The sequence below is a fragment of the Aquila chrysaetos genome, chromosome 21, assembly GCF_900496995.4.
Source record: "Aquila chrysaetos chrysaetos chromosome 21, bAquChr1.4, whole genome shotgun sequence".
Lineage (NCBI taxonomy): Eukaryota > Metazoa > Chordata > Aves > Accipitriformes > Accipitridae > Aquila > Aquila chrysaetos.
The window spans coordinates 9,836,770-9,852,888 of NC_044024.1; the positions used below are offsets into that span (position 1 = coordinate 9,836,770).

General features: G+C 43.6%; 2 protein-coding genes across 3 annotated transcripts in view; both read left to right on the forward strand.

Moving 5' to 3' along the window:
- The first annotated feature begins 122 nt into the window (after nucleotides 1-122).
- RAP2C (RAP2C, member of RAS oncogene family) lies at nucleotides 123-10,343 on the forward strand. 2 transcript variants are annotated; one of them, XR_005931027.1, is made up of 5 exons: nucleotides 123-223; nucleotides 306-715; nucleotides 2,557-2,876; nucleotides 7,845-7,966; nucleotides 9,158-10,343. XR_005931027.1 is itself a non-coding variant. In XM_029996838.2 (4 exons), the coding sequence occupies exons 2-3, from the start codon at nucleotides 443-445 to the stop codon at nucleotides 2,833-2,835; spliced, it is 552 nt and encodes a 183-aa protein (XP_029852698.1). In that variant the 5' UTR covers nucleotides 123-223; nucleotides 306-442; the 3' UTR covers nucleotides 2,836-2,876; nucleotides 7,845-10,343. The 2 variants fall into 2 exon arrangements, 1 of the variants encoding a protein (XP_029852698.1); XM_029996838.2 differs by having other exon boundaries at nucleotides 7,845-10,343.
- The window catches only part of FRMD7 (FERM domain containing 7), a 33,014-nt gene continuing 24,773 nt past the window's right edge, over nucleotides 7,879-16,119 (forward strand). The window contains exons 1-3 of the mRNA XM_041118947.1: nucleotides 7,879-7,966; nucleotides 10,802-10,919; nucleotides 14,453-15,334. The gene's annotated coding sequence lies outside the window, so the exon portion shown is untranslated. The remainder of the gene's footprint in view (nucleotides 7,967-10,801; nucleotides 10,920-14,452; nucleotides 15,335-16,119) is intronic.

The window sequence follows — 16,119 nt, forward strand, 5'->3', positions numbered from 1 at the left end:
CGGCCGCACGAAGCGCCCGGCCCCTGTTTGCGCGGGCGGTGACGCGGCACGTCGCGGGGCGTGCCCAGCCGGCGCTGCCGGAGCTCCCCGCCGGAAGTGACCGGGGAAAGCGGCGGGGAGGGGCGCGCTTCCGGGTGCCGCACCATAACCCTTCCGGGCGGGGGCGGCCGCTGCCGGGCGGTTCCCGCGGCGGAGGCGCGGCGGGATGGAGTGAGGCGCGGCGGTAAGGAGCGGAGCGGGGCGGCGGCGGGGCCGAGCCGAGCCGCGCCGGGCCGGGCCCTAACGGCTGTCTCTCTCTCCCTCAGGGTGGCGCGGGAGCAGCGGGGCCTCGCCCTTCTCCTCAGGCGGGCCGGGGCTATGCGAGGGCCGCGCTGCCGCCTGCCCTAGGCCCGGGCCGCGGCGGCGGGCCCGGCGGGGGAGCGGCGAGCGGCTGCGGGGCCCGATGCGGGAGTACAAGGTGGTGGTGCTGGGCAGCGGGGGGGTGGGGAAGTCCGCCCTGACGGTGCAGTTCGTCACCGGGACCTTCATCGAGAAGTACGACCCCACCATCGAGGACTTCTACCGCAAGGAGATCGAGGTGGACTCGTCCCCCTCGGTGCTGGAGATCCTCGACACGGCGGGCACCGAGCAGTTCGCCTCCATGCGCGATCTCTACATCAAAAACGGCCAGGGCTTCATCCTTGTCTACAGCCTGGTCAACCAGCAGTCCTTCCAGGTAACCTCGCCCGGGCCCTGGGCGGGGGCGGCGGCTGCCCCGGCAGCTCGGGGGGGGCAGGGAGGCGGCTGCCCCGGAGTCCCCTCCCGGGACGGAGCCGTTCCTGCCCCGGGGAAGGCGCTGGGCCGAGGAGGGAGTTTCAGGGCTAGCCCTGGGTGCCTTAAGCTCTTTACCTCCGAAGGGGTAAAAGTGCAAATGCCCCGCGTGAAAGTGCGTTTACCAGCCCTGCTTCCTGACAGAAAACTGCTTGCTTTGCAGGTACTTATCAGGGTGCCACCATTGTTAAATCCCACGCAGTGTTGGAGAACAATGACCCGCTCCCACTTCCCCAACAGAAGTCTTCTGGCAATCCCCTTTTATGAAGAAATCACTCGATATTAAAATCGAGACTTCCCTTTTTCTTTTTTTCTTTCCCCTCCTTCTTAAAAGGCCTGTTTCTTCAGTTGGTCTTGAAGAAGAGAGTCTTATTGTTCTGCAGTTGTGACTTGTTAAGTAAGCTGCTATTTTCCGCCCCCTCCCCCCCAAATATATTCCTGTCCAGCATAAGCTCGATGCTTTCACAGCGTAGGTGGTGTACTGAGAGGAGAAGAGAAGCAAGCCATATGTGATAATTTGTGGGTCTGGATTTCATTTCTATGTTAAAACTCTCCAAAAAATGGAAATATCTCAGCCAGTAACTGGTCTAAGCTGCCTCTAGACATGAGGCTTTATTTGTGGGGAATAAGTGGATTTAGCAGCACTGCATGCAGTGCAGGGATTTGCAGCTACTGCGTTGGCTTCAGTTGTCGAGTTGGGTGTATTCCAGCTGCTTGGCAAAACCTTGCACACCCCCACTGAAGCAGTATGTTTGCTTCTGCTGAAGGCTAAACTTTATCTTAGCAGAGGCCTCGAAATAGCCCGAGTACAAGCTGAAGACGTACCATCTTTGGAAAACAACAGCAATGACATTGGGATGCTTTTCCCCTCGTTTTCACTTGTTTTAGGGACCAGCAAGTCCCCATTATTGAAGGAATGGACATACAGTTAGTAATCTGTCCTGTTAATATTTAATTATTCCTGTCTGTCTATAGCATGTTTACTCTGAAGCCTGTAGGTGTAAACCACTCTCTGCAGTTCTTTCACACAGTGGTAACTTCAAATGCTTACATTGCTTTGTCTCGGAACTATGCAAGTATTTGTGGAACTTAGTAGTACTGATAGTAACTTAAAACACTCAGGGGGCAGAGGAGGCTGACTCAGATTTTCAAGTGTAAACTCCCTGATGTTAGCTCAGACTTGAATAAATGCATCTCTAGGTAATAAAATCTCTTTACAGCATCTAATTTGGTTACTTACATGTGATTAAATGTGTTCACAATGAATTATTCTAAGCATTCCAGAAGTGAGAAGACTTTATTTAAATTACTAGATTTCTCAAGCTGTAAACTAAACACAAACTTCCTAAATGATTGTGTAATGGCATGCTGCTGCTAATGTTACAGGTCATTAGACTTGAGACAATTTTTTCAGAAAACCGAAATCAACTCTCAAAGCAGCTATGCTGTATCTTCCTCTAGCTGAACCGAAGTCTCTCAGAGTACAGCAGTCACTTTCTGTTTGTATATACGCACACATTTTCTAAAATGTGTATGCATTTATATAAAATAAATAACTTTTATTAAAGATGGGTGGTAAACTTTCTCTGAGTTGTAGATCCATGTGAGTATGAATTTAAGAAGTCTTCTGATGTATTTTGAATGTCCAGTTGCATGTGAGGGTTATTAAAATGTGCTTCTATAGTGGTTGTATAGTAATTCCGTGTGATTACTTAAATGTACTAACCAGTTGGATTGTTTGATCAGGACATCAAGCCGATGAGGGACCAGATTGTCCGTGTGAAGAGATACGAGAAAGTTCCTCTGATCCTAGTGGGGAATAAAGTGGATCTGGAGTCGGAGAGGGAGGTCTTATCTGCAGAAGGCAGAGCCCTGGCTCAGGAGTGGGGCTGTCCCTTCATGGAGACATCAGCCAAGAGTAAAACAATGGTGGATGAACTGTTTGCTGAGATCGTCAGGCAAATGAACTATGCCTCCCTGCCTGAAAAACAAGATCAGTGTTGTACAACTTGCATCGTCCAGTGAGAGAAATTAAGAAAAACCTCAATCATGGCCATACAGAGCAGGTTGGTGGAACAGTCATAACTAGTTGAGGTGCATAGGCATGCTGTTTAAGTAAGCAGATAAAGTGTGACAAGGAGTCTGAAATTAAGTAGTCTAACCTGGAGGTGGCCTTCCTCCAATGGAGATGGAAGCTTGTGCATTCAGTTGCACATGGTTACTTGAGTCAAATGGACTTCTTGCATTACTTCAGCAGGGTTAGTTGGGGAACATTGCATTTACTTGCAGTAATTTTACAGTGAGACAGAGTGTATGATCTCATCTGCACCTATTTTGACTGTCAGTGCTGTATTTGACATTACGTTATCCTTAATAATGTTTTGTGCTGTTGCAGTGGGTTTTGGGTTTCTTCATTGGTTGTAGTTGGTATCTGAATTATTTTCAAGTAATGGGAATTACCTTGGGAGTTCAGTGGGATTATTGTGACCTAAGTGTCCCAATAGTTCTGCTGAGAAGACTTTCAGCTTGTTTTAAAAAAAAAAAAAAAAAAAATTCTATGGTACAGAAACTGAATGTACTTAGAGTACAGTTCTGCCTTATCAGTGGAATAAGTTTAAAAGAGAACCACCCTGAGCTGTGAGGAGTGGCTTGAAGCCCCACATGTACTAGTCGAGGACATGTGCAAAGTGCTCTTCATCTAAAATCTCCAGAGCAGAGAACATGCTATAAAATGGCTTCCCAATGCAGACTCTTCCTTTCCCAGTGACTCATAAGAGGTGTGGCAAGAGTGTAGTGTTCAGAGGGGCCTCTATGAAGCTTCCCCTGTCTCGGGTATTGCTTTGGTTTTTATTTTTATCTGCAAGGATAGCTGCTCTTGGCCCTTCACATGCATGGTGGTCTTTTTCAGTACCTTTTTCACCTGTTTGTGTAAATGGATCTGCTCCTGCCTGCATGCGGCAGCACTGTCATTCCTGTGTGAGGTGGTTCTGGACACCCCCCTCCCCGCTCTTGTTTTTCTTCTTAGCCATTGCAGGTCTAGTTTCGCCATCAGCTTGAATCCATGTTACTGAATAGGGCTCTTCTACATCATTGTTACACTCTGCGTGCAGCCGGCTGGTCCATCAGACCTTCAGTTGTCTGTTGGACCTGTCCTGGCAAACAACTCGACGTGATCTCTGAGGGCAAGTGCAGGGATGAGAGAGGACATAAAAATTCAGGGGAAAAAACTGTCCCTCTTGACAGCTGCACTGATTGAGGCTTAGGCTCTGACTGCCATGTTAATAACTCTTGCTTGAGTCAAAGTAGCTTTTTGTGTCTTGAGTGACAACGGGGAAATTAGGTTATTACTGGAAGCTTTGGACCATGTATCCTCTTTAATCTTGAGTGCAAGGTCAGAGAGTGAAGTCTCAAAGCTTGTCTTTGAGATTGTTATCAAGTGCTTTGTGAATGTAAAATTTTACATACTCATGACCCTAGCACTGTCATTCTAAAGATAATACATGATGTTTTTATCTCCAGTCCTGTGAAATTAGGAAAGGCTGCTGTCACCATGTAAGGGGTGTGTGTAAGTTCAAGATTTGCTTGCTGAAAGGCGAGGAAACCGCTTGTGTTGGAGCAGCGAAAAATACAAATAAGGTCTTTCCTTGTACGCTAATCCCTAACACCTGCAGAGCCTTGTAGGGTTCTAGGAAGGAGTAAATCAAAGCAATTACTGCTTTCTTAACTAAGAGCTTACAGGGTTAATATCTTGAGTCACATATAGTAATGCAAAGTTTCAGCTAGTTCTAAGGCAGCTTCACAAACAAAGAGTATGTGGGCTTGAAGTATCATGCCAAAGGTTATGGCAATCCCCTGGGTTACTAGTGGTTCATCCTGTGCAGGTTGCTGTCTTCAACACTGACAAAATCAGACCCTTTGTCCATGAAATTTATGGACAAAGAATTGTCCAGAATTGGTTACTTCAAAGGGAGGCTTCTTTGTAACCTGGCCAGTTCTGGGTTTAGCATTAAATATCAAGTTTAATCTTAAAGGTGAAACTGAGGTGGGAGGCGGGGCCATATGTTATTCCTCTGAATCCTAACTTATGCCTAGATTTGATGATTTTCCTAAGCATGCTCTTGCTTCAGAAGAAACAGCTGTATTCTTGTGTCTTTGTGATCTCTTGAGGTAGAGGAACCTAAGCTTCTGTAATACACATTTCCTCCCCTTCATTCTGCCTAGCTCATAATGTCACATCAAGCCTCTAGCAGCAAAATACTTCCTTGCTTCTAGGAGGTGCTGCTTCCACCCAGTGCAGTCTCATCACCTGTGCCAAACAAGTAAGTGTGTCCTTCCTAAGCAGCTTCCTATTCAGTCCAGATCTCACCATGTCTGGAACGTCTTTCCTTATTACTCGTCCTGGCTCTTCACAGGCTTCATGCTCCCTATCTTTCATTTCAGCCTCGCACTTTCAGGATATTTTCTTCTTCCTGGCTCCCACTCTGTCCTTGTTCTTTGATTGAGTAGGTGTAGGATCTCATTAACTTTATGATAAGCCTTTACTGCCTGATAATTTCTGTCTGATGTGCTCTAGTGTAGAAGAGCTGCTGATGGTCTCTTGTGATAGCTGTAATCAGCTTTGTAATTCTTCTGCTTATCTGTGATCCACAAAACAATTGCTGCTTCTAAAACATCTGCTTTAGCAGTGACCCCTCCTAGGTAAAGTGAAACTGAGGAAGTGGAACCAGCTGCCTGAAAACCTGAGTGTAGGAAGTGGGCTTGAACTATAGCTCTGTCCTGGCATAATCGTCATCTCTCAGTTCCGTGACCTGTCTGTGTCCAGGAGGAGTCTTACGTCTGGGACAGTTAGTTCAGAATGAAGTTTGTCTCTCCAATTCTGATGGAGAAACCAATGGGAGGAGTGGGGGGTGGGCCTGGTTTTATCTGAGGCTGTTTCAGTGTCAGTGTTAACTAGCAGATACCACTTACCTCGTTTTGGTACTGATACCTCAACATATCTGTCAAGTATGATGATGTGTAGGTTCTTCCATGGCATTTTTGAGTAGTACTAGCTTAAATTACTGTTCCGTCAGCCACCTTGGGTGAAATGAAGGATGGAACATAACTACCTAATCAGGATAACCCATAGTTCCTTTTAAAAATGTGCGTTGTTCTTGCATCCTGTTCCCCCCCCCCCTCCCCTTTCCTGCTTCTGCAGTGGTCTTCTGTCATTTCAGTATTGCTTTCAGAAATGTGAGATTTCCAGTAGCTGCTCTTTTTCCATGCTCTAGTATTTCTCTTGAATTTTCAGTATGACAGTGTTTTGTATTTTAAATCATCTTTAAAATATGGCACCTGTTACAGTGCTGGTGCCTTAAAGGTTTTTTGTAGAGGTACTAGTCAGATTTGGAACACCTTAATATTGGGGTGTAAGACTGATGCTGACTAGTGATTTCTGTCCCCTCCATTCATGAGTGGTATTAGCAAGCACTGAAGGAAGAGTAGTCTTCTCTAGGGATAAAAACTGAAAGTATACTGTCTTCTGGTCTGTGTGGCTATACAACACAGATAAATTTATTCTACTAGATTGTCTAACAGCCCCTTCTCTCCTGCCTGCTTGCTGAAGAGACTAGGGCGTGCTATAGAAATTTCATGGGCAGGTGAAGCCAGATAAGGTACTTTGGTACTAATTGTAGTAACTAAGCACAAGTTAAATGGAAAGATGACAAATCTGAATTGGGAGGTCCCTAATCTGTAAATACAGGGATGCTGAAGGAGCATGTGGAGGAAAATACCATTACTTGCTTTTTCTGTTTTTACTGTCCCCAGCAATTCTGCTGGCTACAGCACTGGATGCTGGATTTAGGTGAAGTTTTGGGATGGATCTAACTCTGGTAGGATGAGGAGCTGCACTGTAAATGATTTGCCTCTCCTGTACTCTAAGCAAAGATAAAACACCTATTAAGCAGGTCTGATCTGTCCCCATTAAAAGCTAAATGCTTGTTTGCTGTTTTGACAGTACAGGGACCCTCCCCATCCAAAACTCACAGGCCAGCATCAGTGTGTGGGGGCACATGTGCTTACCAGACTGGGTGAGAATTACTGTTAGTTCAAAAACATACAAACAAGCAAGCAAAACTTGGCTGTTTGTTCCTGTCAGTGCAGGAGTACTGCTCCTGGATGTTGGTGGTGACCAGTTGTTAGGCAAGAAGGGAACCCTGACTAAGAGGACTCTGTCGTGACAAACTGTTAATTGAGAGCAAATCAACAGCTGAAAAGAAACAGTACAGTAGTAAATGTAAGATCCTGACTCCTACAAAGAAGAAATTACTTCAAGAATAGAGAAGACTCATCAAAATCCCTGGAAAGTTAAGGATCAAGCTTCAATGAAGTGCATGCAGGTGCATATGAAGGACAGGTTTCTACAGACCCAGCTTTGACTGAGGCTTTTAGGATATCTCTGCAGATAAATCTTGTGAAGTGCAAGCAAGTTATCAGAAATACAAAGATGTACCGGTCACACTGGTAACACCACTTATATTTGTGTGCTTGATTGAGAACAGTAGCATACAGTTCTGTTCCTGCTGAGGCTAGGTCTCATGACTGCGAAGGGGTTTTTTTAGTAGTAATTTAGAGGATCTGAATGCTGAGAACTCAGATGTCAAAACTGAATTAGTTGGCTCATCTACCTGTTCCCAGAACTTGTACAAAATGCCATTGCTTCATGTTACTGGGTGATGTAGCGCCTTCTCACTACCAATGCAAAGTCTAATGCATGTATCTCTCTGCAGGAGAACTCAAATTTCCTACCTGTTTCAGATCTTTAGAAGCAATTTAGTATCCCACAGGGGGCAGCTGTTACAAAGTTCATAGCAACCTGCTTGCCTCTTGTATTACCAGAATTAGAGGAGGATAACTTCAAGAATGCCGCTGTGTAAAGCAGTGCTTTGGAGCTCAGTACAGAAAACTAGCTGTCCCACACTGTGGGAGAAGCTGAGTTCACTTTGAATGTGTATTGAATATGGCTTTCATCAGTTATTTTGTTTAAATTGCAGATAAAACTCAGAGGAAACTTGCACAGATGCTGCTTTGGAGAACTTTCAGCCCGGGTTGCAGAGCTGAGCCTTGGTAAACCTGTCTCTATTACAGCACATTGCCATACATCTAAGTGCATAAGGTTGGTGGCCTCCAGGATCCACACACCTTAATCAGAATGCTTAGCATGTTTACCATAAGTTTAAAAATCTGTTCTTTATCTATCAGTCCTTTTATAGCTTTCTAAGTTCATATAATGGCTAATATGCAAGAGTTCATTTTTAATATTTTAATTGATTTCTTTAATCAATTTCTGAACTTGTATTTATTAAATACTTAAACTCAGTATTACCTACTCAATGCCTTTTAAAAGAAGAGAGTTTTAATGGAGAATAAATTGAGCCTTAAACAAATGGTTACTTCTGTATATTACCTCGCATCAGTGCTTATTTCTATTTGCAAAGTTTTCTCCTACAATGTAGTTGGTCATTCTTTGAGACTTTTTGTTTACGTGTGACAGTGTCATGAAAAGATACTGAAGGCACCTCTGTTGTATGGATGTAGTATCCCTTTTCTTGGCAAATGCAGCTGTGATATTGTGTTTGTAACTGGTCCGATTTGACCATAGGGATTACTTGGAATGGGATGTAAAGTCTCCAGCTGATGATTCTTTTCTTGCAATCATGGGTTTCTTAAACTCATTTAATCAAAAATGACAATTGTAGCATTGAAAAATGGCAGCACACTTTTCCTTCTACTGAGTTTCTGAACTTGCTTGTTTACAAATAGCTTCGTTATGCCTTTGAAAAGGGATAATGTATCCTTCAAAATGGGCTGTATGCCTAGTCAGTCAGCTCAGCTTTGCCTGGCACATTAAGAGACATCTAGTAGACCTCTGCACATGTAAATCTAATGCAAATAAGATCACTTTACATTTTATAGTTCCTAATATTTGTCTTTCTGAATAATATTTTAAAGCAATATTTGTTAAAGTTTTTCTTGCACTGTCACAAATTGCTTTTTAGTTGTTTTTTTTTTTTTCCCAATAAACAAGTTTAATATTAGAGACAAGTTGGTGTAACAAGGGGAAAAGCACCAGGTTTCAGTGATACTAACTGCAAGTGTGCTTTAAACAGCCATTGCCTTCCTTATTGTTTACCTGATCAACATTTTCTCTGAATACTTGAAAATTTTAACAATAACACAGGTATAAAGAGCAGAATGAAAATGTACAAAGAACAGATGAAATCTTTTTGTTCAGTTTTATTAACATGTTGCATACATGAGAGCTTTTTCTAGCAGTGGTTTAAAACGTGTAATTTTTTTTTTGCAGAAATGTAATAACTGCAGCTCACCTACTGCACCAAAGTTCTAGGTTTTTAGGAGCCCAGCTTTAGTCATTTGAACATGCTTCTAGAAATGTACATTCTTTCCCTGTAATAGCTAAATAACTTTGAGAAAAGCTCCGGTAAAAGCAGTGATGGATATATGAGGTTAAGCAGTTTAAAACTCACTAATTGTATTGTGGATGATGGCATTTAAAACAATAAAAGATCACCGGTACAGTATCTCAACATTAATGTGTTTTATTGGTAATAATGCAGGCTGACTTTACAGTGTTAGCAGAAATAAAGATTCTGAGTCTACATTCAGTGTTGAATTTGAATCCTGAAAAGAAGAGGACACCAGGTTTTCTGCTTGGGTATCAAAACACCTGATTTATTTTTTTTTTCCTGTGGGGTTACTTGAAAATTTTTTTTTCCCCCTGTTTGTACAAACTTTATAAACAGGCTGAGGCTAATACTTAGGTTTGCACTTTAATATCGGAATTAAACCAAACCTTGTATTCAAAGTAGATTTCTTTTTTTTAAGTGGTGGTTGTTGATCTCTTTTGTAGGTTGTAAGGAAGTAATAGGAAATAAAAGTAATCATAAAGATCTTAGTTTTCCTTTGTCTAAGGGGGAAAAAGTTGGTTTAATATTAATCAGTGGTTCATTCCTATGGGTAGTTATCAGACCAGTGTTCATTTTCATTGACCTCAGCGCAAAAAAAAAAAAAAGAAAAAAGAAAAAAAAAACTTTAAAAACTTGAACTAGCTTAGAGTGACAGGACTGGGAAAACGAGAGATGGTTTCTTCAGCACACTTTGGGGGGAAAAGGGACCAAAAGTTATTTTAGGCTTCCTCAATAGATTGCATGTGAAGTTGCTTATTAGAGTAAGAGGCTAATAATAAATGCAATATGTATTGTCTTTACTATGGCATCTGTTTAGGAGTTGTTCAAATCACTGCAGTAGGGCTCTACAAATAAAAATGTAACCTAACATCATGTATCTAATGTACTGTATCTTTATCAGTGATAGGTGAAATCTGGAATAACAAGTGCAAAAACGGAACAATTACCTATAATGCTTTGTAAAAAGTTTTTTCCAGTAGAATTCATTCTTGTCATTTTGTAAGACAACCCTACAGTCCACCTGTTTGTAACTTTTTTAATAAAATAGATACCTGTATTACCAAACTGGGGTGACTAGTCTGTTCAATTTCTTCTAAAGTGGGCTGAACTGACAAGCTGCTGGTTTTGGGGATTTTTTTGTGTGTGTGTGTTTTTTTGGGTTGGGTTTGGGTTTTTTGTTTTTTGGTGGGGTTTTTTTTTTTTTGAGGTACTGTTTTTTCTAAACATAGTAACCACATCTGAATTGTGATGAATGACTCCTTCCAGCTCAGGGAAACAGGCTGTACAACTGTGCCCAGAGTGGGTGTAAAGCTCACTGTCTCAGGCACCCTGAGTAGAGGGGAGAGGGAGAAAGGGCTGTGCATCATCGTCTTGTGCAAGGCAGGGACTCCTCTGTGAGCTGGGGACCTTGTTCAAAGCAGCGATGGTGCCTCTCCTTGCAGGCTGGTATGACAAAGCTTTATTCAAAACAAGCACCCATGTTTGTCTTGTCCAAGTCTTTAAGGTTCTTATTTTTCATGTAGGCTTTTGTGTGTGTCTGAAGATGGCAATGGCTATGGGTCCTGGCATCATCTCACAGTGTCTCTAGCTGCTCTCCACCATAGTAATCTAGAACTGTCATCCTTCCACCATACTAGTCAAGTAAGCACTCTTGGACCTCTGCCGCAGGAGAGGCAAAAGATTTTTCTAGAAAACCTTCCAGCTGAGCATGCTCAAAGCTATTTGATAACAATTATCTTTAAATGCTCAGTAAAAGCCTTGAGTTTGCGAAGTCAAGGATTGTCATCTGGGCCCTGTAACAAAAAGTGCATCTTCCTCAGAACTTACAGTCTTGATACTGACCTTTAATACTGCATTTGTAACTAAAGCCATGTATTAATGTAAAATGTGATTTCAAGTTTAGAAAAACTTGCTACCTTAGTACCTTCAGTCCTCAGTGATGTGTCAACAGGCAAAACCACCTAGCGTGCTTACCACTGCTCCTCCAGCTAAAACAGCATTAGCCTTATCTTGTAGGTAGGTTTCTATGCTGTTTCTTCTTCCTGCTCACACTTCCCTCACTGAGATGGAGGAGTAGTTTCCATCTCGAGAGGAAAATGACAAAGAAGGGCAGGCTGCCCTTCTAAGTGATCTTGGATGAAACAGGCTGGGGGTGAAGCATGCCCTGTTCTGACTAGTGTCAGTGAGTGTGGTAGCTGACACATTAGGTCTGCTTCGAGGTGTAACAAGTGTATTAATCCCTGTCTGAGTCTGATTTCTCATGTGGTTTAGAAGAAGTTGTAATTGAGCAATATTCCCAATTCCTTATGGCACTCGGTGTAATTAAGCAAGCTGCTTCCTCTTCCCCCTCAGAGGCTGGGAAGTGAATGCAAGTACAGCCAGTAAGTCCCTGTGACTTTACACCGCTGGTTTCTTTCAAAGTGACAGTACAGCGTAGTCTGGGTTGGGGGTTTTAAGGAAGCATGTAAGATTTAAGTTTAAGGCCATTATCTTTCAAAAGCCTTGGTGCTGAGAGTGAACACGGCTGCTGCTGTACAAATAGTTGAGTAGCGTCCTTTGTAAAATAGGTGTGACGGCGTTGTGTTCCTTTAAACCCAGGCTAGCTGTTTTGGGGGCTGTATAGATAGGGCTCCATAGGCAGCTTTTTCTTTGGTTTAACAGTTCCTGCTGTAAAAGTGCACAGGCCCTGCATTTTCCCTGTGCAGTCAGGACGGGTATGTCCCCCCAGCGTGTTTGGAGAGCAGGAGCTAACTGCAGCACAGACTAGAGGACTCTTCCCCACTCCGCTGCCCCACCTAGCATGGGTGACACGTAAATGAATCGCTAACGAGGGCAGAGTTGGGCCTTGCAGCCTGGCTGGCTGCGCTTGGGTATGAACCACCAACTTGGTGAACCCTGCAGCGGCGACAGCCCCAGGAGGAAGTACAGGAGATAACCCTGCGTGGGTGGAGGGTGAACCACCGGCCACACCTCGTGTCGAGCAGTACGCTGTTATCTGCCCTAATAAGCTTGGCTGTAATTACAGTTTGAAGCTAGGTGGAAGTGTCTAGTCTTAATTAAAATGAGATATGGGTCCTAAAACAATATATGTTGACCTGTTTAAGTTATCTCTGCTGAAAAGTCAGCAGTCCTGGTAGCTTGGTTTGCTGGTAGGCGCTTTGGTTTGGTGAGTCACCGTTCACTTGCGCGGCAGCTGGAGGAAGTGCGCGTAGAGCTACTGTAGCTGCGGGCAAGCTCTGTCAAGAGATGAGGTGGCCCTGTGCTCTGCACTCTGTGAAAGTGAAATAATGTGGCTTTTGGGTTTTTTTAAGTAGCCACTTTTATCTCTGCCAGGTCATTACAGCTGTGAGGAGGAGAGAAGATGGACTTCCAGCTGTAAATCAGCAACAGCATTCAATTCAAAGGTCATATCCTACCTGTAGTGGTTTGTTGGCTCTGCTGAGGGCAGCATTGAGCTTACGATAGCTTGGCTGGCAGCGATGATACAGTTCGATTAGAAGATTGTAGGGCATGACATTTGTTGTTCTCCATGGAAACAGTATTTAGTATGGAATCGACTTACTTGCCTCCAGTGCTCTCTTTCAAAGCTGAGGTTCTCTTCAAGTCCCTCCAAAAAGTCTGGAGCAATAATTGCAATAACTGCAATAAATGACGGAGAAGAGGCTCTCGTGCTGCAGGTACCTGCTAAATATTTCCTCATAGGCAGGCTTTGCTGTTTGTTTGGTTTGTGGTGTGTCCATGCTCCTTGGTGTTCTGCTGGTTCTGTCTGAGTGTGCTGTGACAGCTTTCTAACAGTGACTTACTTCCTCCAAATCATATTTCCAGTGATTAGGCTTGTGTGGGATTTGAGACACCAAGACGCTGCTGGTTACTGGGTGACCTCAATTGTTCTTGCCTCGAAGAAAAATGGTAATTGTAGCACTTCCCTCCCGGGGGCATAATGTGGAAGGCTGTGTTAAAGATGGGGAGGTGCTTGGGCTTACCTGGAATCAGATGCGCCAGCACTGTAGAATAATTTTGAAATTGGACTTCTTGCATGTAAATAAGTGGGCTAGAACCTAACAAACAAAGTTAAAAATTTCTCAGATTTATGAAAAGCATTAGTGTCTTTCATACATTTGTGATACTACAATGTAACTGGTTCAGAATTAGACTTCTTATACTTCTACTAAAAGGTATAATTGATAAATGACTGCAACTCAGTAAACCAAACAGAGAATCAGGTTTCTGGGAAATTTCTGGCTCTTCAAGTTAACTTTTTTTCTTTTTTCCTGCCTCTAGGCTGACTAGTTCATCCAGTTTTATGTCCTTAGAAGATCTGCCTTGACATTAGATTTAAATTATCTGGTCAGCCCAGAAAAGAGAAAATATATTTGCTGTTCGTGACATTCCTTAAGGGCTACTTGTCTTTTTGGGAACTGGCAGATAGGATGGTTAATCATCAGCTTGGGATTAATCCTACTGTTGTAATAGACCTTAGACCCTTTTTCTTAAAAGCAAATTAATAATGATCGTGTAATCAGCAACAGCATGGCTGCTATGGGAAAACAAGAAGTAAACTGAATTTTCAGCAAAGCTGATTTATGTTGGAAAAGAGAGAAAGCTGCTTACAGAGCATGGCTGAAGTGCTGGAGCAAGCTCCAGTTACGTGGAGGTGGTGGAGAATTTTCAGACAACATCGGATAACCTCTGCTGGAGGAAGGAGTGTGTGTGGCATGGATAGTTCCTGTCCTCTGTACGTTAGGTTGTCTTGTGCGATCTCCTGAAGTCCCTTGCAGCCCTGTGTCTCTGTGACTGCAGTCACATTACTGATCCTGGCACTGGTTTCCATTCATTGTTCCAGGAATTAGCACAGACTTGCCAAATGCCCTGTCTAATCTGAATAATGCAGATGTATTTTTTAATAGGTTAGAAGAAAGATTTTTAGCTTCAGGGCCTGTCCAGTGTCAGCCTGTGGTTAGAAGTACTTTGGAGTCCAGCTGGGTTCCTTTCCTTGTAGCTAGCTAAGCTGTTTCTTTATTAGTTGTCAGCACAGTATCTCAGGCCATCTGAATTGTTTCATCTTGGGGCCCAAATTAATAATTTAGAAAGGTTTTATGAATGTACCCCTGAAACCTTGGGACAGTCATGATGTAGGAATGTTTCCTGTTCTTTGAAACACATCTGTCTCATAGCTACCACCGTCTGCCAGAACCCCTGGAAGAGGAACCATGAGACTGGGATTACCTTTGATCACTGTGAAAGTACCGAGCTCCCACCCTCAGATGGATGCTGCCCTATTGTCCTCCAGTGCCTGCTGTGAAGAATGGCTCTGACACAACTTTAGCTCTGCTTTGAGCCATGTGCCTGGCATTTGGTGGGCCTTGGTAGGACTGAAGTGTGATAAGGGTCTTTTGAGGAAGAATAAAAGGAAAAGAAGGGAGTGGGGGAAGAGAGGCTACCTGGGAGGGAAACGTTAACAGAACTCAGGATTGAGATCCATATGGTGAGATGGGTCTGATCCATTGGCCTGAAGGTATGTGGAGAACGTGCATTTCTTTGCCTAGATGTAATCGAGGCTTACTCAACCAGAGCTAGTTGTCTTGAGCCAAGAGGGAAACCACATCTGTCATGAAAATAAGCAATATAGTTTCTTAGAACTCCATCCTTTCCACTAGGATTCAGTCTATTCACCCAGCATTGCAAACTCAATTTGGCAGCTTCCTCAGACGAAGCCTTTGGCTGTAGGATCCTTCCTGATGATGCTCAGCAAAGTTTTTCACCATCCTGGCCTTTAATTCCCTTCTGAAGAGTTGCTGCTGCTTCTAGTCTCATAACTCTCTGGTGCCAGGGCTGCAGGAGCAGAAGAGCGGCCGCTGCCCACCTGTCATTCAGATTTCTGCGGTGTGGTACGTGGGGTCTGTGATTTTTCCCTTGGGGCACAACCTAGGAAAGATCTGCACGTGACTCACGGAGAGCCTTAGGGAAGGGGTTGATTCGTTTGATTTCCTGACAGCGCTCGCAAGGACAGAGAGCCCGGGCGTCCGGAGACCTTGTCGCAGACTGCTGGGTTACAGGTAAGCTCACAGTACTTTTAGCTTGTTGATGTGGGGATGTGCAAGTGGACCAGGAACAGTTCATGCTTGACAGAAATTAAGGACAAGTCCTGTGCTTTGTACTCCTACATAGATGTAGTGAGGTGCATCTCCCTAGCTAGAAATGACTGAATGCTAAGAGATGCCCGAGTCTTTGGAGGCACCAGCACTCCTTTGACTCAATACATTCATGAGGCTTTCTTTTTCTGTATAAATTGCTTTCTCATGTTTCAAAGAAGTGATCTGTTTGAATTAAACATCCAGAGTGCTTTTTATATAGCTGTACCAACAACAGAGCACAACTGGCATATTAAAAATGAGGTAATACCAGAGTCAGGCTATTATTTAGTTTCTTGTATAGCTTGTGCTATCATTTGCATTTCCTTACAGCAAACTGCCTTCTTCAGTGCCTGATAGTAGTTTTTACATAGCATATAAAACCTGAAAAAGGAAGAAAAAAGTCAACGATATACATTGACGCACGCTAGATTGTGTTATCGCTGTACTGAATTGTTCACCCCTGCAAACTGAATTGTCTCCTGTATTTGTCGTTGGGCACAACCACCACGAGAGGGAGCTTGGAAGCAAAAAGCTGCTTCGTCCTGGCAATAGTCCTCAGAGTGGGGCTGTGCTCTGTCCCTGGACATCAAACACGGTTCTTCTGCACAGGTTGAAAACAGAAGAGAAATGGAAATTCATTTATATTTCAGGACTTTGGTAGCGTGGTGTGAGTATATCTTAGTAGGACGCCAAAGAAAGTTTTGCAC